This window comes from Mustela nigripes, chromosome 4 (assembly GCF_022355385.1).
Source record: "Mustela nigripes isolate SB6536 chromosome 4, MUSNIG.SB6536, whole genome shotgun sequence".
Taxonomy (NCBI): Eukaryota; Metazoa; Chordata; class Mammalia; order Carnivora; family Mustelidae; genus Mustela; species Mustela nigripes.
Window position 1 is genome coordinate 42019246 of NC_081560.1, and position 24951 is coordinate 42044196.

A 24951-nucleotide genomic window follows, 5' to 3' on the forward strand; every position below is an offset into this window, starting at 1 on the left:
TCACTTACTCACTGAGGAACATTTCTAAAGCCTCTAGGAGATGCCACTTGAGACTTTCTCTCAGTCTGCAATAACAAGACGGCTGCCCTGTTCTGAAGGGAATTTCTCTGCCATGGGTACCAAAGTTCTCTTCATTTTTAGTTTAGCTTTGAGAGACCTTTTGGGTGGTAAAATGTCCTGGGCCAAATTCTCATTTTTGATAAATCTGCTTTGTTATTAGATTAGCTGTTACCACTGATTGACAAGGATTTGTGAATGACCATTCTGAATGCCCGAATAGCCACCATTTAACCTATGCTTACAAGGACTATGTACCCCTATATCTGGTTTGTCCTTCTTTCTTACTGTTCATTCAGTGACTCCTTTACCATTTTTCTAGTCCATTATGTGGAATCATAGGTCAACTCAGTGACCCTCTGACTAAAACACTGGCAGTGCTTGTAAATCAATGTAAAGCATTTACCCTCTATTTTGCATTCTTAATGTCTTCTTAAGCCTTCCTTTAGTGTTTAGTAATTGAGGATATTTTAGTGATATATAATTTCTGTATTGGGTGGCAACATGTATATAAGCATTTACAGTCAGGGAAGTGTATTTGGAATTTTTTAACAGTCCATTTCCTTAACAACAGAAATTTAGTGAAGTTTATAGTCCTTCAACTTTAGATATAATACATTCTAGCTATGAGATATAACTTGTCTTCTTTATAGTGTTCCCCAAAACTCTATCTTAACCTAATTTAAATTTTGTATCTACTTTGTTCTGACTGTAAAAGTACTGAACCTGTTAAAAGAGATGGGAAATATCACCGCTGAGAGTAGAGGCGGGAGTAAACGCAATATACTTATCACATCAGACAGCATGGAATTTTATTTGTTCTGTTATGTTTTTCCATACCAAATGCTTTTCTGGGGCATTTCTAATCTATGAGACAAGGCATAATGGCATAGCCTGTCTATGTGATGCTATTGTTGCTGGACTTGTCAATTGTTTTTCTCCACTATGTCCCATAGTTTACTTATGGAGAAGCCTGGACTGTGCCAGCCAAGCATCTCCAGGTCCTATGGCAGACATCATAAGCTAATTTATAACTTCTTGCATGTTATGCTATAGTATCCACAGGTAGTTTGTTTTCAAACACAGCATAGATAATGCATTTCTTTAAAAAAGCAGCTATGAGTAATGTTTAAATAACCATACAGATTAGGATAGGGATTTGACACTTAATAGTTGGCCTGTTGCCAAGTGCTCCTTTCAATACACGGTACTGCTGCTTACGGCAGGAATAACAAAACTAGATGCTATTTAACATGATGCTACTCAATACTCTGGTAAATTACTTACTGGCCTACTAAAGTGAATCCTTCTGATGAGAAGGCAGGATCAGTTCAATACCATTTAGACATTTTCCCCAATTGACATATCTTAAAGTAGGGTTGTATGTTTTTGCTAAATATGGTTTTACGCCAGATTTCCTGACTTCATATCTTGATATTGTAATTAAGCAATATAAGGCTAAAAATAAGTAGAGCACTTAGAGAAAAGCAAAAACTAGGATACCAAAGCATGCTCTTTGGAAATAACACCTGAAATTCTAAATTGGATGTATTCTTGAAGTATCTGGCATTATGTGAACCAGAAATAAAAAGCACCAGGTACATGGAGCTTAAACTGATCAAAATCATCCTAGCCATGAGAACCAAGGGTAGAAATTTACTCCAACCGGGGTCTTTCTGAGCTTTTCTAGTTGTTGATTCTTTAACTCTTTGGGTATTTAAGATTTTAAAGTCTAAAATCTATCCTACCAAAAGTAATTGCAACAACTAGATAGTGGGAAAGCCAATTAAATAATTCAGAGCATGAGTTATAGTATATTTGGAATAAATCCAGGGTTTCCCCCAAGGTTTATTACAGTATCAAAATGCATGGCTAATGTGCAGTGCTGCTAAAATGAGGCCCTTCCAGAACTGCTTTATCTAACCTGAAGGGATTAATTCATATCTTAGTAGGTTCTGCAGACCTGATTTGTTTTTAACACACATACCAATAATGCTGAGTAACTTCCGTTATTTCTTTTACTACTTTTTCAAGTCTTCCCCATCCTCTGTCCACTCTTAGCAGTATATAGGTTGTTAAATATATCCAACTGGTGTCTAATATATCATAAATTATTAGGTTACAAGTTCTATATTAATGAGTTTAGGTTGCACTGCGAGTCCTTTAGAGTTTCTAACAAAGGTTTGTTGTTATTCCTAGTAGATGGCACTGAATGGGAGGTATTAAAAAGATACTAAGAAAAACTCTGTGTAGAGTTATACTATAGAAGTTACATTAACTTCTGGGGTATTCTAAGATCTCCCCTCCCCCACTCTTATGCACATCTGTTACTACACTTCTCCAGCCACAATATCTCCAGCCCCTCATGCAAAAAAAGAAAAAAGCACCCTCCAAATGCCCAAGAAAAAATAGCTTTGGAAGAAACGGATCCCTATTCCCATACTGCCTATAGATTTTTCAGAGAGAGGTTAGGGTATTTAACCCATTTCTAAATTTCATGTTAGCTTTTCAGGCTGTCTCACTAATATTTAAGCTGAATTCTATTGAGAAAAATAAGCTTCAAATAAAATGAATAGAATGACTTTATCACCCCATTAAATATGCAAACTTAGCCATGACTCAGCAACTAAAGTTCCAAAAACTCAGTTATGTAATGTGCAGGGTCACATATTGCAAGAAAAACAATATTTTTATTCAGTCTTCCACTAAGTAAGGAAACTTGACATTAATAAACATGTATGGAATTGATAATCATTAGAAGCAAAGCTATTATACCCTAGTCTAGACTAGAAAGAAAGAAAGCAGTGGACACAGAAAAGATTTTCAGCTGACTCCTTTAGACAGCTTGGGTGGAAGAATAGATTTTACATGTTTTTATATTATTTCAGAATGCAAGGATTTTCTGTAAGCAAGCAAAGGGAAGGTTAAAGATTCTTAAAACTTTAGAAAACCATAAAATAATTTCTTCCCTAATATTCCATGCCAGTTATAAAATATTCTGATATTTATCTTTCTTCAGCATGCTTAAATACGCAAAGGTTCATTTATAAATATTTAATAGGCAAATAATCCGTAAGTATTTTCTGGCCCTTCTTTCTCTGTCCCTCCCTCAATTCTAATCCCTTCCCCTGATAATAAGAAAATAAAAACATTGGTAAAATAATACATCTGGACAAAAAATACAATTTGTTGTATTTTACTTCTGATATATTAAAATGTGTATTCATTTTTTTTTTCTTATTTTCAGAAACATGAAAGAATGTCATTTATTTCCTGAAGGATAAAATTGGATATAGCCTCTTTAGTAGACTCTATCACAGTTCTGTCGTTTGCTGTGTTCATTTGCTTAATGAATTGCGTGAGAACAGTCACTGTAATGAAGTGTGTGTGTTGGGGGTGGGGGGAAGGGCAAGGGAAATGTTTTATGAAAAAAGAAGTTATAAGCCTAATACTATGAAGTAACATCTAATGAAGTTCTTTTTAAGTGCAATATATTTATTTCTGCTAGAAATGTATTATCAACATTATGTAATATTTGAAGCATTACATGTTATTTGTAAACAGCTTAAAATTATATATTACCCAAAATTGTACAGAAGTACACATGTGCGGATATTAATTTCTTTCATTAAAAAATGGTGTGTTTTGATATATATGCACACATTTACACCTTTCTTTATCACATACTTGCTTCGTGACTTTTGGTATCCGTTCGCTCATCTGGAAAATAAAAATGGGTTAGGTAAGATTAGGGGTCATAGCTGGCCACTCCCAGGCCAGACACAGCCAACAAGATTGCTATACAGAGTTTGTTTTTTGTCTTTAATTGTATCTGGAAGCCTCTAGAGAAGACACTGTTCACAAGTTCCCACTGGTTCCCGTTCTACACCTAATCCCTTTCACTCATTCACTCCTGATGAACACTTAGAATCATGGGACTTTGCACCTCTCTGTACGGAATAATACTGAAGACTCCATAAAGCTTAAAGAACTACCTCTCATTCCAGCCCTGAACTCTTGAATGTGCTATAATGGTATTACACAAAGCAGGCCGATATAAAATAAGATTAGCTAAATTCAAAGTCTTAATCCTTCCACATGGCAGTCCTTCAGAATATCTGACATTATCATACTTTCTGCTTTCAGAAGACTGCTCTATTATTCTTAATTTTTTGTGCATGCCAAACACCAACCTTTAAAAAAATCTTTTATTTGGAATAAATCCAAGGTGACAGAAAAGCTGCAAGGACAGTATAAAGAAACACTGTATAAAGAGTATAAAGAAATACTCTTTACCCAGATTCACCCATTGTGAACTTCCCCCCATTTGGTTGGTCATTTGCATTCACACTGAGGTAGTGTATGTAGGACCCCCACCACATGTAATATATACAAATTGTTTTCCTCCATTTGAGAGTAAGCTTCACATATCATGCTTCACTATCCCTAAGTAATTCAAAGTGCACTTCCTAAAACCAAGATGATTTCATTAAATAGCCACAGGAGAGTTACCAATTTGGGAAAATTAACAGTGGTAAAATGCCGTGTTCTACCATCTGTATTCAAATTTTGTCAAATGACCCAGTGATGTCCTTTGTGGAATATTTCTTCCTTCAGCACAGATCCAGTGCAGGAGTGCATCTTGCTTGTAGTTATCATGCTTCTTCAGTCCTTTAAGCTAGTACAGTTCTTTGGCCTATCTCTTTCATGGCAAAAGAACTCCTGTTTTTCAATATTTTATGATTTATTACCATTCTTAATTATCTTAATGCTCAAATCACCCCAGATTTGGTCATCTTGAGCCCCTCAAATTGGATCCTGTGTCCTTTTGACATGCCCTAATTGGTTTTTTAGTGTGTATGTTTTTGCACTTCAGTTTCTGGCATAACACATTGTTCAAGGCTCATCTTGTATGCTTTCTGGAACCAGTTATTTCTCCAGGGAATCAGATTCCTTTTAGTTGAGGAACTATATTAGAAACCAAAATCTGGATGCCAGATGTGATCACTAGGGTATGTTTGTGTCTAGGCCAACTCAGCCAACAGAATTGGGGATATATATGTATATAAACATATACACATGGGTGTGTGTACAGGATGTATAAGACATCATGGGGTTATACTGCTATTTCCAATTCCAGTGCACTCCCACTAGGGGACTTTTCCCCTTGCTTTTGACCTATTCCATATCTGTATGTGTCTTCTTCCACAGGGAGAACTCTGAATCCCAACATCAACATACTTACTCAATTCTACCATATACCCCGAATAATTTCATACTGCTTCACTCATAAAACTTCAATAAACAAACCTAAAAAGAGTTCAATTTTTGTTTGCAGTTGCTCCCTGCCACCCAACCCCCAACTAAGGGAATACAATCAGGTCACACATTTAGCAGTTACTTAGATCAGTTTCTTTTTTATCCCCCTGTATAGTTATGTCACTCATTCACAATACAACTGGGTTCACTTTCCAGTTTCTAATAGGTTTTTTTCTTAATAATAAACATTTAATAATAAAAATTTATTTATTTATTTAATAAGTAAGCTCTATACCCAACATGGGGCTTGAATTCATGACCCCAAGTTCAAGAGTCACATGCTTTACCAACTAAGCCAGCCAGGTGCTTACAATTTTAAAGAATTTTTTTCTTTTCATTCTTCTTGACTTTTTAAAAAACATAGAACATTAACATGCTTCCAACAAAGAAACTCATAGAACTTGTAAGAAATTACATCAAGGTTGTAGAATGCAAGATTAATATAAATAAGTAAATTGTTTTCTTGTATATCAGCAATGGACAATTGAAATTTGAAATAAAAACACAACACTATTTATTATAGGCACCCAAAAAGCCAAAAGAAAATACTGAAGTATTTATATATATATATATGTAATATATGCATATTACATATATATATAAATATAACATGTACAAGAGCTATATGAGGAAAACTTTATAAAACTCTGATGAAAGAAATCAAAGATCTAAATAAATAGAGAGATATTCCATGTTTGTGGGTAAGACAACTCAATATTCTCAAAATGTCAGTTCTTTTCCCCTTGATCTATAGATTGAACATAATCCCAATCAAAATCCCAACAGCTTTTGTGGGTACCAACAAACTCATTCTATATGGAAAGGCAAGAGACCCAGAATAGCCAAAAAATACTGAAGAACAAAGTTGGAGGCTGGCCACACCTGACTTCAGAACTTACTATGAAATTAAAGTAATAAAGACAGTATGGTATTGGTGAAAAATAGACAAGTAGATTAACAAACAATAGAGGCTCAAGAAAATAAATCTTGTACCTCGGTGTTGGGAAAATGGTGCACCGCTTTGGAAAACAGCCTGGCAATTCATCAACAGGTTAAACTGAGGTGCCATACAGCCCAGGACTTTCGCTCCTAGGGAAATACCTAGGAGAAATGAAAACACATGTCCACATAAAAACTTCTACATGAATATCACAGCAGCATTTTTCATAATAGACAAATGTAGAAAAAGCCCAAATGTTCATCAACTGGTGAATGGGTAAAATCTGGCATATCTATACAATGGAATATTTGGGTATAGAAAGAAATGAAGTACTGATAAATAGCACAACGTGGATGAACCTTGAAAACCTGTAAAAGGAGCCAGACACAGAAAACCACATGTTTGATTCCATTTATATGAAATACCTAGCTTAGGTATAGTCATAGAGATAGATAGCATAGGTATAGTCATAGAGATAGAAGGCAGATTAATGGTTACCCGGGGCTGGGAGGAAGGAGGAATGAGAATTACTGCCAATGGGCATGGGGGCCTTTTTTGGGGGTAGTGAAAACATGGAACTAGTAGTGATGGTTGCACAACTTTGTGAATATACTCAAATCACTGAATTCTACACTTTAAAAGAATGTCTTCTATGGTATATGAATTATACCTCACTGTTACTTTAAAACATAATAGAAAAAGCTATGCAGCAAATATTTTATTTTCATTTTTAGCATCCAACTTGTCAACTTTGAGGACTTCAAGAGGAATAAATCTTACATACTTGTGAGTTAAGAGTGGGCATTCTAGAATCCTCTCCTGACCTCATTTTTTTTTTTCTTTTAGCCTGTAAAAGGAAGATAATACTGCCTATTTGATAGCACTGTATGGCCTTAGGCCCTCCACTTATATTAATTTATTTTTATCCCCTCCAGGTTTTTTTCCTAGAAAGAATCGTAACTAAATCTTTGGACTCCCTAGGGCAGGAAAAATACAATATAAATAATTCCCTCTCTTCCCTGAGCCTTGATATGTCATTAACTTCTATCTTTTATAGAACATTTGCTATATCTATGCACTTTATATACATTATTTAAGCTATGCAACAGTTCTCTGAAGTAGGAGCTAGTATTATTTCCATTTGAGGTATGAAAAAGCTATGGTGTAGAGAAAACTAGTGCTCAGAATGTAGATCGGCAAGATGGCCAGGATTCAAATCCTGTCTGTACTTGTAACTGAGATACCATGCTACCCCCTCAAATATTTCTAAATTTTAAGAGATTTTTTGAAAGTCTACATTACCTTTACTGAACTCATATAAACAACTTTAATCAAGAAATAGAAAACCTTCATAACCCAACAAATTCTCTCTTAGTAGATTATACTACTGTCACTGGTAAGCATCTCAAGAAGAGTTTTAGGTTATGGCAAAAAATGGGAAATTTATCTTTTGGGGATGGGTCAATATTTATGTGAAAGCAGGACTCTGCTGCCCAAAGCAAGAGTCTGGTGGTTTTAATGTAAAAACTTATCACTCACTTAGGGATATTTTTCCTTCTCCCTTATAGTCTGGTTCCAACTTAGTTCTGCTATAGCATAGAAGTAATGCAGTCCATGATACCAAAAGACTGGACAGCAGGGAGGACCCAGAACAGAGACCAGGGATGGAGGGGAGGCCAGGTTGGGGCTGGGCTAAACAGGTTAGAGGGAGATAGGTTTAGCTCATCTAGACTGACAGTGAAGTGTAACAACTGGAGTACAGGATGAGGATAAACTGTGGGGTAGACTGCAGAGAGGAATACCCTCAGGGTGGAATCCAAATGCAGCTGGACACAAATGAGGAGAGAAGGGAAGCAGTGGTAAGAAGAGAGAGAGTTGGATACAGGGCACTGTATGACTCAAGATGCATATTTTTCTTGCTACTTTAGTATTTGTACAAATACTAATCAGAATCAAAGACTTTGAATGAACTCTGCCTATATAAAGCTATCAAGGGCAAAGAGATCTCATTTCATCTAATATAGGCTTGGTAACAACTGAGCAGAGTATTGATGGCAGAAGGAGCTCCAGTTTTAGAAAGAGAATAAGCCCCTTGAGGACACAGAAAATAGACTAAAACTCCTAGAAATTCCAGCTTACCAATGGTACCTTTCTCATGTGGATGAAAAGGCAGCCTCATGCAAAGCACTACATACAGACGTGTTTACGTTCAAGCTGTATGCTTAGCCACAACCTGGTGACTTTCCATTTTCTCCTATGAAGCAGCATCTGCATCCAACTAGAACTAAAGGAGGATCTATAAAGTAAATCAACAGCATCAAACATACTATTCAAAAAATGAATCAATCCAAGATGTGTAACAGTTTTACACTGAAGTAGATGTTTTATAAAATACACATGTGCAAAAACATTTCTTTTAGTGGAGGCAACTTGCTGAAGAAGAATTTGAAAGATTTTTTAACATATAGAAACAGACCAATTAGAAAACCCACAGTCACCAAGAAGCACATACCTATAGATATCCTATTTTTTGGAGACAAAAAAAAAAAAAAAAAAAAAGAGAGACATACATGATTAAATTAAAAGGTTTTTTTGTCTTTGCAATTTTATAGGAAGTCCTATAAAAATAGAAGAAGAATTTCATTTGGTTCACCCTTCTAAAACTTCTTAACTGAAAGGAAGAAATGACTAAATAAAATGGCTCTAAAAGAATCCCAGATATGCAGTTCAATTACAGTTGACATAATTATGAGATCCTAAAAACTCTGCTACCATCTTTGGAAGTATCTAATGGTGACAGGCTAGAGGTACACACTTTGACACCAATTCCTACTCCTTGTACCGCTGAAGAGGAAAAAAGTACCTTAATGTATAAGAAACTGAAACAACACAGATAAAAACCCATCTTTTATGCAGAAGAGTATTAATTAAAGTGAAATTGGTTTGGTAAATTATTAAATTATAGTGGAAATTTAACCTTTTCAAAATGATGTTCACTGAACTACCTCTTTTTCCTGATCCATATAATCAAGCTAGATATAGATATAACTTAGCTATCCACTTCATTTTATATTTATGTAAAGTTCAAACATTTGAATTTGATAAAAAATTAATTGAATAAATTTAAGCAGTCATTATTATTTCAAAAACCAAATGTTGGTCATGAGTATCTTAATCATTTGATATATAAAATATGCAACAGAATTATTTTTATGTGGGATTAAATTTGGAGTTTCCCTACATGTCATATTTAGTAAACTGATTTATTACAAGAACAGTGATTTTTTTCTTTTTTTAAGAACAAATTTTAAAAACTACCAAAATTTAAAAAATTCTAATTTATAAGGCATTATTGCCATCTGCTGGTTATTTTGTTTCACTGCATTTTTTTGGGTTAAAAATGGCTTTACTAAGAGAGACAAAGAGAAAACAAATGAATTTTATATAACAGACTGAATTAGAAATCTCTATGTAAGAGAAATGATTTGCTAAATCACGAGGCATATTCACTTTAAATAGGATATAATATTCAAGAATATATTGTATTATATCAAATTATGGTTTTTTAAAAGATTTTATTTATTTGACAGAGAGAGAGAGAAAGTGATCACAAGTAGGCAGAGCGGCAGGCAGAGAGAGAGGGGGAAGCAGGCTCCCCTCTGAGCAGAGAGCTTGATGTGGGGCTTGATCCCAGGACCCTGAGATCATGACCTGAGCCAAAGGCAGTGGCTTAACCCACTGAGCCACTGAGGTGCCCTTCAAATTATAATGTTTTATTTTAATGATCAGTTCATTATAGATAAGTATCAGGCATATTGGTTTAAGGTATTGTCATTAATAAGAATGTAGCTAAAATACAACTCAAATAACTGTTCAAAATAACTAAGTAAAATAAGTGACTGCTGTTGGAAGTTATAGAAAGATGAAAATGTGCCATGATTCTATTCAGCCATATTTTCCCTCACATATACAAATCTATTCCTCTTCTTAGTAAGAAAACGCGTATTTATGCAACTGTCTCTCAGTTTTTTTAAAGTTTAATGAACCTAGAACTCATATTACTGTCTAGTAATAGAACTACATAGAAATATAATTTAATGAAAAAGAATTCAGGTTAGCAAAATATTAAGTAATACTGACCAGTATAATTTTAATATGGTCAATCTAGAGCAAGATATAGGAACTTTTAAAAAAATTAAGCATGTCTTTGTTTTAGGTGCTTTAGCATTTTTCAGAAGATTAATATTAGAGTGGCTATGTTACTAGCTTAAGGTCATACCACAGTAATCTTCCATGTATGAGTACACTATGTAAAAGATTTAAAATGGAACTTGCCATATACTTAATCATGTAGTTACTATATGCCTAAATCATATACATCCTGCTTCTTACACCTTAAGCACTATATCATGAGTATTTTCAATATTATTAAATATTCAAATGAATGAATATGTCAATTTGGGGACACTTCACTGCATGAGTGTTCTATAATTCATTATTTGATGTTGAGATTGTTTCTAATTTTTGCCAGTAGAAATAATAATACAATGAACATTCTTTTTTTAAAATTTTTTATTTTTTATAAACATATAATATATTTTTATCCCCTGGGGTACAGGTATGTGAATCGCCAGGTTTACATACAATGAACATTCTAATAAAAATTAATTTTAAATGAAAAAAGTGACCAGATTAGTACTTTCAAGGGCTAAACAAACGATATAAGAATATGCTTTATTCTGTTAATACACTGAGTGATCCAAGAGACAACTGGAAATTCCAGGAAGCAAACAAATTGACCAAAAAGTGTAACATAAGAAACAGGGAACATAATCCGAAGGGTAGGAAACCAAAATCAGAATGTTCAGTACAGAACTGTACAGGAAAATGGCACTGAAAATGACATCTGGTCAACATCCCAGTAGCAGCCACTTCTTCCTTCCCACAAAAGTGCCCACCCCTCATGAAAAAAAACATAAAGTATATAAAATCACTTAAGTGAATAATCTATATAAACAAGGACCCTCAGATTATCTTAAAAATATTCAACAACATAGAGCTTAAAAGAAGCACATCTATTAAAATCACAGAGAGTTTAAAGATAAACAGATACATCGGGCACTTTTTTTTTTTTTTTAAACACACATATCCATATTAACCCCAGGTAGAGTAGGATGTAGAATTCAGCCAACTTGAAACGTCTATGGGAAAATACAAATTTCTCAAATTGTCCCCGGAAGAGGCAGACAATGTAGATAGACCAATAACCATGAAGGAAACTGAAAGATTAACGGATAAAAAAGGTTCCCAAACCAGGTGCTCTAATACAAAAAAGTCCAAATCTACCCAGTTCATTTTATGAATTGAATATAACTCTAATAAAAATAATATAACATTCCACTTACTGTTCTCAAAAATATTAAAACATAAAAATAAGTTATTTTGAATTTGCGTATTTATTCAATAATATATTTTTATCAGCCACCCTATAAACACCTTTCATTTTAAACTCACTATTGGACAATTTATTAACTGTTAAAACTTGGGCAAATTACTATAACCCTGATCCTCAGTTTTCTAACTTGTACAAAGTTACTATATGAATTAAATGAGACAATATTTTAAGCACCAAAAAACATAAAGAAAGAAAGAAAATAAAGAAAAAATCCACAGTGCCAGGAATGTAGAAATGCTCCCTAAAAAAAAAAGCTTACAAAACAAATTCGTAACGGTATTTATTGAGTTTAAATAAGTAACAAGATGAATACTATGGTCAATAGTTGCTTTAAACCTTTAGAGAAGGGGGAATTAATGTAGGCTGGGGCTTGGAAGGTGAAAGAATTCAGATGGGCAGGGATGGAGAAATGCATATGGTAGTTTTCTGGTATGAGTAAAGGGATAGTTATGAAATCTCATGACCTCCAGAGAAAGTAATTCAAACTCCTTCTAAACTGACTCAAAATTAATGGAAGATCTGTGTCCACAGAAGTGGAAAATTAAAGTTGAAAAGGCAGATTGGGGCAGATTATTGAAGGCACTACATTTCATTTGTGGACTATGAGAACCACGAACATTTCTGAGAGATGTTGTATCCGGAAAATTAATCTGACCATAATGAGCCATAGATTATTAGAGGGGGGAGGTGGGGATTAGGGAGTTCAAAACAAATGGAAAGTGAAACAGTGTGGACTCCAGTGGGGCCAGAGGACATGGAAAATACCCATGAACCCTGTCCATAAAGCTTTGCCAGCTGCTATGGCATCATGTATGGCTATGTAGTGACTGTGGGGCTTGGTAGGGTCTGGTTTAGGAAGGTGAGAGCACTGAGCACAATGATTCTATGCTCAAGGAATTCTGTTTTGGCAACATTCTTGGGACACATAATTTCACCTGTGAAAATTAATAAAAGGAAAACCTCAAACTTGACTCTGTCTGCTTGACTTATTTCACTCAGCATAATCTCTTCCAGTCCTGTCCATGTTGCTACAAAAGTTGGGTATTCGTCCTTTCTGATGGAGGCATAATACTCCATAGTGTATATGGACCACATCTTCCTTATCCATTCGTCCGTTGAAGGGCATCTTGGTTCTTTCCACCGTTTGGGGACCGTGGCCATTGCTGCTATAAACATTGGGGTACATCTGTATCTTTGGGGTAAATACCCAGTAGTGCAATTGCAGGGTCATAGGGAAGCTCTATTTTTAATTTCTTGAGGAATCTCCGCACTGTTCTCCAAAGTGGCTGCACCAACTTGCATTCCCACCAACAGTGTAAAAGGGTTCCCCTTTCTCCACATCCTCTCCAACACGTGTTGTTTCCTGTCTTGCTAATTTTGGCCATTCTAACTGGTGTAAGGTGGTATCTCAATGTGGTTTTAATTTTAATCTCCCTGATGGCTAGTGATGATGAACATTTTTTGATGTGTCTGATAGCCATTTGTATGTCTTCACTTATTTGTGGAGCATAACAAATAACATGGAGGACATGGGGAGTTAGGAGAAGGGAGCTGAGGAAAATTGAAAGGGAAGGTGAACCATGAGAGACTGTGGGCTCTGAAAAACAATCTGAGGGGTTTGAAGTGGGGGGGGGGAGTGGGGGGGTAGGAGGTTGGGGAAGCAGGTGGTGGGTATTAGAGAGGGCACAGATTGCATGGAGCACTGGGTGTGGTGCAAAAATAATGAATACTATTATGCTGAAAATAAATTAAAAAAATAATAAAAAAAAATGGTATTTTAAAAAAAAAAAAAAAAAAAAAAAAGGAACCCTCATTCCAAATGGAGTCTATAGGCCAGAAGGGGGAGCTCCCTCACTGTGCCAGTGGAAGTGAACCACAGACCCCCAACGGAAGACTCAAAAACTACATAGAATCCTCCCTTAAAAGCCCTAACAGGAAAAGGTGTAAATTTTATCTCCCGCAAGAACTTCGCTAAGCCGGCAACTCCTCCAATGAGAAGTCCTCTCCACCGTGCACTCTTAATGTTGTCCGGTGGATTTTTGTTCAAAATAACCCCTCCCAACTGGCTCCTTCTGGAAAGTTCCTCTCCTTTGTTGTACTTGCCTATTGTTTTGTCCATATGTCCTGAACTGCATTTCTCTGCTATTCCTTCATAAACACATTTTCTTCTCTGACTAAATCACTTTCAATTTCAAGGCCCACATACTTCAAAAATGGATTTATAAACGCCTTCCTCCAAGGGGAAAGCCGGTATCAGCCAGCTGTTGGGCCAACCCGGGGCCTTGAAGGTAGACTCACCTGGCGCGGCCTGTTCTGCCACATGTTGCCTATGGCCTTGGGCCAATCCCACTATGTAGGAGAAACTCAATGTCCAGTGCAAAGTGTTTAGGGCAGGGAGAAAGCTGTTCCCAAAGTGGGAGGCGCACCCCTTTCTTCCCCCGCTCTATGGCTCTTTCTTTCAAGTAAGATCTCTTACCTTTTAATTACTTCCAGACGTTGCGGTAGAAATGACCTTTTGGTAAAAAATAAAAAGGCTAAGCCTGTACCCGAAAAAAAGAAAAAAATCGAAGAGAGTTCCTCCGACCTCCCCCTCAGCGGGTCGGACCCTGCAGCCCAGCCGGGCACAAGGCTTCGGGCGCGCGAAGATGCGCGCGGGATTTGCGTGGACCAGTGCGCCGGCGCCGCGCGACGGACGGTGCGCCTGGGGGGGGGGATGCACGTGACGCAGAGTCCTAAGGCCGTGCGCGTGGCCTGCGCGCCGAGACGGTGCGCGGGGCGCGTGGAGGACGCTCGAGCAGCGCAGGGCCGCCGGGATCTCACGCCCCGCCCTTCAGCTTTTCCGGTCGTCATGACGACCGGGCGGCCTGCAACGGTGGCCGGGACCAGTCGTTGAGGCTGTGAGCCGAACTAGGGCCCTACGGACCTCGCCCGACCGGGCGGGGCCCGCGCCAGAGAGACACAGCTCCGTCCGAACAGGGACTATGAGAAAATGGTCGGGCAGACGAGGAGTAAGCTCAAAGAAGCGGCTTCAGAGCCGGCGCACTCCTCCCGCGCCATGCCGTCCAGGCGGCGACGCCGAGCCACCGGAGCCGGGGAGCCGGAGATGGAGGAGCCGCAGGCGCAGGTGGAAAAGCCGCAGCCTCCGTTGCCCGTAGGCGGGGGGAACCTGCCGGGGGGCGCCCGGGACTACTCGCCGCGGAGGACCCGAAATCCGAACGCGCAGAATTGCATGCAAATGGAGGTGGTCGCAAAGACCCTCCTTCTCGGCCGCTTCCAGTTCCTCAACTGTTTGCTGGAGCAGCTCCGCGACAAGGTGCAGCAGTTGCGGAGACGGCAGCTCAACAGCAGGACCTCTCTGGCCATAGGTGAGCAGAACGGCCCGGGAGAGGCCGTGGCAACGCCGGCGGGTGCCCTCTGAGCCTGGGGTATCAGGTGGTTTGGGCGAGTCTTACAGATCAGTTTAACAAACAAGCTTAGCCGTCCTAATGACAATGTCCAAGCTCGAGAAAATTCCCGACAAGAGTTCCAGCTCCCTTTGCTCTTGTTTTAAAATATTTTCCAGGGTTTTGGGGTGTAGTGATCACCCCTTTGTCACCAACAAAATATCATTTTAGTCAGGGCAACCATTTATCGCAGGTTTAATAATGGTGGGCAAGTATGCTCTGTTTGTATCTTAAATAAAGCAAAATAAAACGTTGCTTAATTAGTTGAAAATCTTTAATAGTGGAAATAAGGTCAAATCAGACAATATATTGTCTCATCAGACAATAAATATAAATATATATTTACTTTCATTTTGCTGTGGAACCTCACTGCCTAGATTTGGGGACTTTTCTTCTAGTTTAAGCACTTGAAAGATTTTTCTTCATTTACATTCTTCCTTTTCTGTTGCTTTGAGTTAATTTAAATGTTGTTCCTGTTTCATTAGAATCAAATTTGAGCCTAGTCCTTGATCATATTGGCTACTGATAGACATTGAAACATAGAGAAATGTCTACTATTGTAAGTTGTTGTGATTTCTTTTCATCATAAGTTGACTGCTGATGTTAAAGAAGGAGTCTCCACATCTGGGGTGTTGCAAATACCAGAGGAATAATAGATGGGAATTCACACTTAAGTTTTATCAGGTGTCTAACTAAGGCAATAGATAACATCCCATATCCAGAATCAGAATGCTCTTGATACAGGCCGTTTTGCTGTCCCAAACACAAGATCCTAAGCACCCATGTCTGGCACACTGAAGGCAGTGCTCAGTGAGTGCTGTGTGAAATAATGACCCAGCATATTAAGTGCTAAGAGAGTTCAGAAGAGCAAGCTAGTACTTTACGATGGGAGGTGGGAATTGAGATCAGAGAAGACTTTTAGGAAAAGGTGGGATTAGAATTGTGACATTAAGGCTAACATTTGGATGTGTGAGGCAGAGAACAAGTATTAGAGGCCAGTAGAATGGCATAATTGATGTCAAAGAAGTCAGAAAACCTGAAGGTAAAGTAAGGTGGAAAGGAAAGATACAAAAGGAGGAAGAAGTGGAAAGGCAGTTCAAAAGGTTGGCGGGGACCAGCAGTGAAAAGTCTAATTCAAAACTTCATTTGAGGAATTTGAAATTAATTCTGTAGAAAGCACTGATTGATTCTTTAAGAAAAAATTTTTTTAAGAAGACGAAATGCAGACAAACCATAAGTGACTCTTAATCTCACAAAACAAACTAAGGGTTGCTGGGGGGAGGGGGTTTGGGAGAAGGGGGTGGGATTATGGACATTGGGGAGGGTATGTGCTTTGGTGAGTGCTGTGAAGTGTGTAAACCTGGTGATTCACAGACCTGTACCCCTGGGGATAAAAATATATGTTTATAAAAAATAAAAAATTAATTAAAAAAAAAAGACGACGAAATGCACATCATACAGAATTAACCATTTTAAACTCAATAATTCTGTGGCATTTAGTACATTCACAATGTTAACATTGAATAACTTTTAAAAAGAGTAACATCTGTACCCCAGTATTTATAGCAGCAATGGCCATGGTCTCCAAACTGTGGAAAGAACCAAGATGCCCTTCAACGGACGAATGGATAAGGAAGATGTGGTCCATATACACTATGGAGTATTATGCCTCCATCAGAAAGGACGAATACCCAACTTTTGTAGCAACATGGACGGGACTGGAAGAGATTATGCTGAGTGAAATAAGTCAAGCAGAGAGAGTCAATTATCATATGGTTTCACTTATTTGTGGAGCATAACAAATAGCATGGAGGACATGGGGAGATAGAGAGGAGAAGGGAGTTGGAGGAAATTGGAGGGGGAGGTGAATCATGAGAGACTATAGACTCTGAAAAACAATCTGAGGGTTTTGAAGGAGCGGGGGCGTGGGAGGTTGGGGTACCAGGTGGTGGGTATTATAGAGGGCACGGATTGCATGGAGTACTGGGTATGGTGAAAAAATAATGAATACTATTATGCTGAAAATAAATTTTAAAAATTAGGAGAAAAAAAGAGTAACATCATTAACCTAACAGTGGTTTGTAAAATAGACTGGAGATGGGTGGAAAAAAGAAGGAGAAAGAAATAATTGAATACTGGAATCCAGGCAATAGTTTAATTAAGTTAAACTTAATTAAGTTAAGTTTAATCCTGAAACTTAAAATCCAGGTTTTAATGAGATTGTTAACAACAGGAATGGAGAAGAGAGGACAGAGGTGAGAGCAATGGAAGCATCTTGTGAGGACTGGGTAGGTGGTGAGGTGGAAGGAAAGAGAAAGTTTAGCAGTGAGGACTGTAGATTTGGGAATTATCCATGCAGAAGTGGATTGAAACTTGAAGATTGATTCCCAATGAAAAAAAAGTGGGCAAAACAGAGATATTTGGGAAAACCCCTTATACTTAGTGTTAAGAGATGAGAGGAAAAGGAAAAGGCAGAAAAGCATTTAAAATAGAGTGGTCAAAAGTGTGGAAGAACTGGAAGAGTTGGTGTAATAAAAGACGAAGAAATCCAAGATCCTACAGAGAGGTTTGAAAGACATAAGACTTTAAAGAGGCCATTGATGTTGCTAACTAAAATGTCATTGGTCATTTTTTTTTTTAAGATATAGGAACTTAGAAGAAAGAAGCTGGCTAAGAAGATCATCAGCAAGTGGGGGGGGCAGAATATGTCATAGTTTGAAGGGCTTTTAGATCAATGGAAATGTTTTAAGGCTTAGGAGAATTGAAGGCTATAGAGAAAGATCTTGGGGAGAGGGTGAGATTAGGTTATACGAGAGGAAATAGTTGATGGAGCCAAGTCTTGGAATATTTGAGAAGGGTGGAATTAGAGACACAAATTTGAGAAGCTAACTGGAAATGAGAAGAGATACTTCCTTGGCTGAGATGGTAGAGAATAGAAAACAAGGATTAGTATGTACAGAAATGTTAAAAATGGATATAAGAGAAGTTGGGAGAACTTGGATCAGATGATCTCTCTTTCAATGAACTTTGAGGCTAGGTCCCTTTCAGAGGTGAGATTGACAGGATACAGGCGTCTGGAGACATGCTTTTTATCACATCTTTGGAAGAGGCTGTGATAAGCACTTCGTGCATTTAGAATATTGGAATCATTACACTTTATCATTTTTTCAGGTGTGGAGTGTGGAGTCAGGGAGGGAATGAAAGACACAAGAGTATTTTGAGGATATATGGAAGGCTAGATGGATTTAGTAAGATATTTGATCTTTTCCCTTTCCTTTAACATCATTTTTAAGAGTTTTTGCCAATACATGTGATTGTCTAGAGAGTAAGAATGAGAACAGAAATATGGTTGAAATAGGATGGCATATGTATCTTAAAGCTAATGAAGCCTTATCAAAAAGGCATCTGTTTCAATTTTAGAAAAAAAGTATAGGTCTAATTTCAAAGTGGTTCAGGGTATATTACATTTTAGAAAGAGCTAACATATGTAGTGAGTATGTATTTTTTCTATAAAGAGCTAGGTAGTAAATATTTTAGGCTTCACAGGCCACATATGGTCGCCATTGCTTATTCTTCTTCTTCCATATTTGTACAACCCTTTAAAATTGTGACAAGCATTCTTAGTTTGTGGACAGTACAGAAACAGACCATGGGCTGTAGTTTGCTGATCATGGTCTTCTGAGAAGTATTGAAGAGTGGTAGGAATGAGCCCAGGGTGGTTAGGAATATGGGGAACAAGAGCTGGAGAAGCATGATTGGGAATTTTTTTCCAAAGTTATAGTTTATTAATTTCTTTATCGATTCACATTTATTTTCTTAGTCAAGATAATTTCTTGAATTTTTGAGAGGCTAAAATTGGTGGTTTGTTAAAATGACTTGCCAAGTATATTGGGACATTAGTAGGAAGTACTATTATAAAGTCTTGGAGGGGAGACAGGACTTTAGGAATAGCTGAGTAAATTTACTGCTCCAGGATAGTGACCAAAATATTTGGAAAATTGTCAGAATCAGCTTTTCAAAACTTTGTTAACCAAAGGTTTACTCTAAAGAGCGTGTATTCAAAAACATGACTGCAATTGTATAAGAACAGCAGGGTTGGTGGCATTTTAATCTGGCCTTATCCTGTGTCCCCTTCCAGTTTTACGGTATCCTTGAAAACAAGCAGCATCCCAGCCAGCAAAGGGGACAGACAGTGTTAGGAGCTCCTCAGAAACCCATACCCACAGTAGTGATCCTGTTTGACCCATCTCCATACCCTCTGATAAAGCCTCATGCTTTATCAGGCTGGGTGATTGATGAATCTCAGACCACTAGGCTGGGAGCAATCCAAACTCCATAAATAGGGACTTTCAGGTGTGCTGCTGAGGAAGTGATTCCCTGCATTTAACAATTTCTGAAGAGCCCTGGGGAAGATGGTTTAGAATGGCTTCTGTAAGCTAAAGTCACTTCTGAAAGGACTGAGCTGAGCACCGTGTATATATATATATATGTGCTTGTTTTAAAAAATTTACATAAAGAAATAGAGAATAAGAGAGAGAAGAGAGAATAAACTGAAAATCCCCTCAAAATCAAGGTCAAGGACAAAATCATTAATGATTTCACCACTTTTTTGGCAAGTTATGTAAATGCAGCATCGTCTTCCAAACTTCCCTTTGCTCCTTGAACTCCTCCCCCCACAGAGGGAAGGCACTACTCATAATTTGTTTTATGTCAGTTTGTAAATTTTTCCTATTTTATAGATAGAATTAGCTAGCCATCTTCCTGTGTCTCCTCTTCAGGAATATAACGGAATACATTTGAAATAGTTGTTTTAAAGGTATATTATAATAAAGCAGCTTTTAATGACTTTTTTTTTGTTTTTCCAGCTGCCTTTGTGGGAGTTTTGCACTGGTAAGATTTGTTTCAGTTTCAAATAAATAAAAACATATGGATTAAAAATTGACATTGCTGTTTGCGTACAATAAAACAATAGCCACTTGCTATGTGTGTAGAATGTGCACCAGGTTACACGTAATTTTTTTTAAAAAGTATGTGTAGCAAAATTTACAAAATGGATGTGTTAGAGGAATAGCACTTAGGAATTAAAATATTCTTCTGATAACAAAGAATTCACTACTTTATTCCTTTAATCTCTAGCTTTTCCTAGTGTACTTTGCTTGTTTATTTCATCTTAAACTCTTCTTTTACAGTAATCATGTGTTCTTAGTGACATAAGCTTACAGGTAACACCTGTCAATTAGAAATCAGGTAGAAATGAAAATAAAGACTGGATGTTAGTAATACAGATTAAATGAACCTTTCAGTGCGTATAATGTACCTTACTTTACACAAGTCATCTATTTGTAAAAATTATAAGTAAAATAATATTTTTCCTCTGATATATTTTCATTTCTACCTGAGCTCAGGAATTTTTACTTTTGGGAAGTGTGTGTTCATATCCTCTTGGGACAGTGCTGCTCTGGTCATTTAGTCTGCAGGGAGATTGTGATTTTAGAACTAAGACTGTACTGGGAAGAAATATTTCCTAAAGATGTTGGTACCCTGACATACACCTCACATGTGAATCAAGGTGAGTGGAAGACAGGGTTGGTATTTGGAATTTTGTTTTCTATTTATTTGGGAACATCTATTATTTAAATGTAGGGTAGCATAGTTGCTGACTAATTTTTACTTTTGCATATGCTCCCATTTTTAGTGCCTACTGCTTTTTCTTGAGTTGGACTAATCACATATTAGTGGCACTTGGCACTTGCAAGTTGATCCCTTATATGGTATTTTCTTTATTTTTAAACTGCTTTAATTTAAAGTAATTTTATTTAAAACAATGTTCCAAATGTTTTTCAACAGTGACAGAGACATTTCTAAAACCTGTTAAAATAGAATCACTTGTGAAACTTAAAAACTTGCCTCTGTTCTGACTTAGAGGCATGGAGTGGAAGGGGACCGAGAAACCACACGAGTTTAGATAAACAATTATAATTAAGAACCAAGAAGTTAAGGAATTTCAGCTATGTGCTAAACTAAATTATAAATGCCTAAAAATACACAAATTACTAAGAAAATTATAAAATTATCTCATTTATTATAAAATATATTCTTTTTCCTTTTATGATTTTTGTACTTTAATACTTAGTTAACTTACTGGTTTTGAAATGTTCTTATTCTTAGAATATGGTGCTTCATTTTTTTTCTAGGATACATTTAGTAACACTTTTTGAAAACGATCGTCATTTTTCCCACCTATCATCTTTAGAACGGGAGATGACTTTTCGAACTGAAATGGTTAGTTTCTTATAATAAATTAATTTGTAGTTTAACAATAATAAGATTATAAGGTGGACATTTATTAGGAACTGAAATGGATTTTTGTTGCACTGTTTCTCAAGCTATAACCTAGGTTTATTACGTAAATAGAAAATGTTTGGGGATTCTTTTACTTATCTCATTACCTTACCTTTCTAATGCAGACTCTTTTAATATAAAAAAGATCAATTAGAATAGCTGTGGAAGAAGGAGAGTGAAGACAACATTTAAGAAGTGATAGAGGGATACGGAATGTTATCAGAAATTGCTTGTCCTCACCACCATTCATCTCCAGAACTTTATTACCCTGAACAGAAACTATACCCATTAAAACTAACTCTTTCCCCAGCCCCTTGTAACCTCTGTTCTGCTTTCTGTCTCTGCAGATTTGTCTAATGGAGGTACCTTAACCATGGCTTTTTAGATCTTACCCTAATATCCTCCCACTTAATTCTTTGAAAAAATGAATACATGAGCATTTGCATGGTATTTAAAGTTTTAGTGTTTTGTAGGTATTATTTCCCAAAAGAGGATATAAGATATTCTTAAATAAATTGTGTAATTGTGGCAGAGTCTGGTCGTTGATGACAGATAATTGGATTCAGATAGCAGGTCTCTGCTTCCTTATGTGTGGCTAGGCAGTTAACCTCTGGTCCTCAGTGATCTCATCTGTTGTCTAGAAATAATGCTAGCTTTATAGGATTTTATTGACTATGAAGGGAGATAATGAATGAAGCACATTAACACAGTACTTGGCACAAAAACAATAGATGTTATTAATAAAAACATATCTCTGTATTTCTTATTTCTCTAAATAGTGGCTTATGCATATTAGATATCCTTTAGTTGTATTATTGTCTTGTCCTTATAAGCCAAAAGGAACAATCCTTATGTGAACTCATATTTTACCAGTCAAAACTCTGAGGAGTGCTCTTTCAGACATCAGTTAAAACAGAACTTCAACTTGGTAGCCTGGCATTGCTTCATCTGTTAATAATGAAGTAGTTGTATAAGCATGCATGAGTGTAGAGTTAAAAGATTATTTTAATATTTTTGGGAGCGTGTATTACAAACTGTGTGGCCCTTTATTTGCTTTTCGATTTTAGGAAGAAAAGCAGAAAATTGATGAAGAAAGTAATATGAAACAACATGCTTTCACTAATCTCTGAGTTTTAACTGAACAGCGCTTTGGCTGGCCTAATAATGTCATTATTTCCTGTGCTGGAATAATACACTAAATTAATCCCTTTCTCAGGACTGCATTGTGTCTTGAACAACAGTAGTCAATTGACATTTATTTTGACATAACATTTGACATGTGCAGAGCTGTTAGGTGGAGCTAGGAAGTAAGTAAGTTGCAAACATTAAGTTTTGTCTCATTTTTTTTTTTATTTTTTTTTTAAGATTTTTTTTTATTTATTTGACAGAGAGAAATCACAAGTAGGCAGAGAGGCAGGCAGAGAGAGAGAGAGAGGAGGAAGCAGGCTCTCCGCTGAGCAGAGAGCCCGATGCGGGACTCGATCCCAGGACCCTGAGATCATGACCTGAGCCGAAGGCAGCGGCTTAACCCACTGAGCCACCCAGGCGCCCAGTTTTGTCTCATTTTTGCTTATGATCATTGCCTGTTTTCTTAAGAGGTAGAAAAAAAGTAACTATCTATATGCAGAGTTGCACAAGGACATGAAGGCATCTCTGTTCATACCAGAATTCATCAGATCTCAACCTCTAGACATCTCGTAATGTGGCAAAATCAGGTGTGCTGGAATTAAAAATATATTGTAGTCATGTTTTAAGCCATGGTCAGAAAAACTCCTTAAAACATTTAACTATCCCTCCCACTCTTTTTCAAACATGCAGAAAATATGAAAGAATAGCACAGTGGTAACCTGAAAAGGCATGCCTTTTGTTGAGCCCAACAATGCAATAGCAAGGAGAAATAGGACGTTTTATTGATTTTTCCTTTTATTCAGAAGAAATTGTTCAAAAATTTTCATATTTAATTACATCAACAATTTGTGCATTTTAAGGGACTTTATTATTCCTACTTCAAGACCATTATTGAAGCACCTTCATTTTTGGAAGGACTGTGGATGATAATGAATGACAGGCTTACTGAATATCCCCTTGTAATTAATACAGTGAAACGCTTCCATCTTTATCCAGAGGTGAGTACTATTTGGGGAAAAATATTTGTGGAATGATCCTTTTTTATTGTAAAAATAGTAAATACAGTGATGTTATAAAAAGGAGGGAACCTTTAAGGCTTATTGATTTTATGTGTCCTTATAGTTGGGCAGAGTATCAAAAATTCCTCTTAAATTTTAAAGATGCCAGAAACTGCTTACATAAAGTCAAAGGAAGGAATCTAAGAAGGGTTGCTCATTTTTCAGTTTGTTCAGCTTTTTACTTGTTAGGATGGAGTTGCAACTAATAAGCTTCTTAGATGCTGAACTTGAAAACTTTGTATTTCATTCATAATCAACTTAGTGTATGTTTTTATTTCCCTTGAGATTTTCTATTTGATTCATGGATTTTTTAAAAAACTTTTTTTTTTTTTTTTTTTTTTAAATTTTAAGTAATCTCTACACTCAGTGCAGGGCTTGAACTCACAACCCCAAGATCAAGAGTCCCATGCTCTATCAACTGAACCAGCTAGGGGGCCCCTTGCATCATGGATTTTTAAAAGTGGTTTTTTTTAGTTCCCAAGTATTGGGAGATATCCTGTTTATTTTTGTGTTACTAATTTTTGGCTTAAATTCATTGTGTTTAGGGTGCCTGGTTGGCTCAGTTGGTTAAGAGACTGCCTTCTACTCAGGTCATAATCCTGGAGTCCTGGGATCGAGTCCCTCATTGGGCTCCCTGCTCAGCAAGGAGTCTGCTTCTCCCTCTGACATCCTCCCCTCTCATGCTCTCTCTCACTGTCTCTCTCTCAAATAAATAAATAAAATCTTAAAAAAAATTCATTGTGTTTAGAAAATATACTTTGTATCATTTTGATTCTTTTAAATTTATTGAGGTTTGTTTTATGGCTCAGAATATGGTTCATCTTGACATATTCTGTGAGCACTTGAAAAAGCTCATTTCATGTTGTTATTGAGTAAAGTATTTTATAAATGTTGACTAGATCCTGTGCAATGATAGTGGTGGTGATATTTTCTGAATCTTTTTGATTTTCTGTCTAGATAATCCATCCATTGTTGGGAGAGGGATACTAAAGTCTCCAACTATAGTTCTGGATTCATCTATTTCTCCTTTTAGGTCTGTCAGTTATTCTTCATATATTTTATAACAGTGTGTTCAGTACACGTGCATTTAGGGAAAAGTTTTCAATTAGCAATAATCGCGCCTCGGATAAACCTCATTGGCTACTATACAGTACACGTGCATTTAGTATTGCTACATCCTCTTGTTAGATTTTTATCAATGTATAATAA

At 36.8% G+C, this 24951-nt stretch overlaps 2 protein-coding genes, 1 long non-coding RNA gene and 1 pseudogene across 3 annotated transcripts in view; 2 read left to right on the plus strand and 2 right to left on the minus strand.

Annotated features, from left to right (window-relative positions):
- TBX20 (T-box transcription factor 20) overlaps positions 1-3383 on the plus strand; it is a 58571-nt gene extending 55188 nt beyond the window's left edge. The window contains exon 9 of the mRNA XM_059396585.1: positions 3305-3383. The gene's annotated coding sequence lies outside the window, so the exon portion shown is untranslated. The remainder of the gene's footprint in view (positions 1-3304) is intronic.
- A 307-nt stretch (positions 3384-3690) lies between these two features.
- On the minus strand, positions 3691-14449 carry LOC132015802 (uncharacterized). Its single transcript, XR_009403770.1, has 3 exons — positions 14248-14449; positions 6370-6477; positions 3691-3777 (listed from the first exon to the last, which is right to left on the minus strand). It is a non-coding gene; the product is annotated as an uncharacterized LOC132015802 (long non-coding RNA).
- Position 14450: 1 nt separating this feature from the next.
- DPY19L2 (dpy-19 like 2) overlaps positions 14451-24951 on the plus strand; it is a 94714-nt gene continuing 84213 nt past the window's right edge. Inside the window, exons 1-4 of the mRNA XM_059396584.1 lie at positions 14451-15136; positions 20080-20104; positions 21409-21496; positions 23545-23682. Coding sequence (XP_059252567.1) covers positions 14761-15136; positions 20080-20104; positions 21409-21496; positions 23545-23682 — 627 coding nt within the window. The 5' untranslated portion in view covers positions 14451-14760. The remainder of the gene's footprint in view (positions 15137-20079; positions 20105-21408; positions 21497-23544; positions 23683-24951) is intronic.
- Positions 24781-24910, minus strand: LOC132016968 (U4 spliceosomal RNA; annotated as a pseudogene).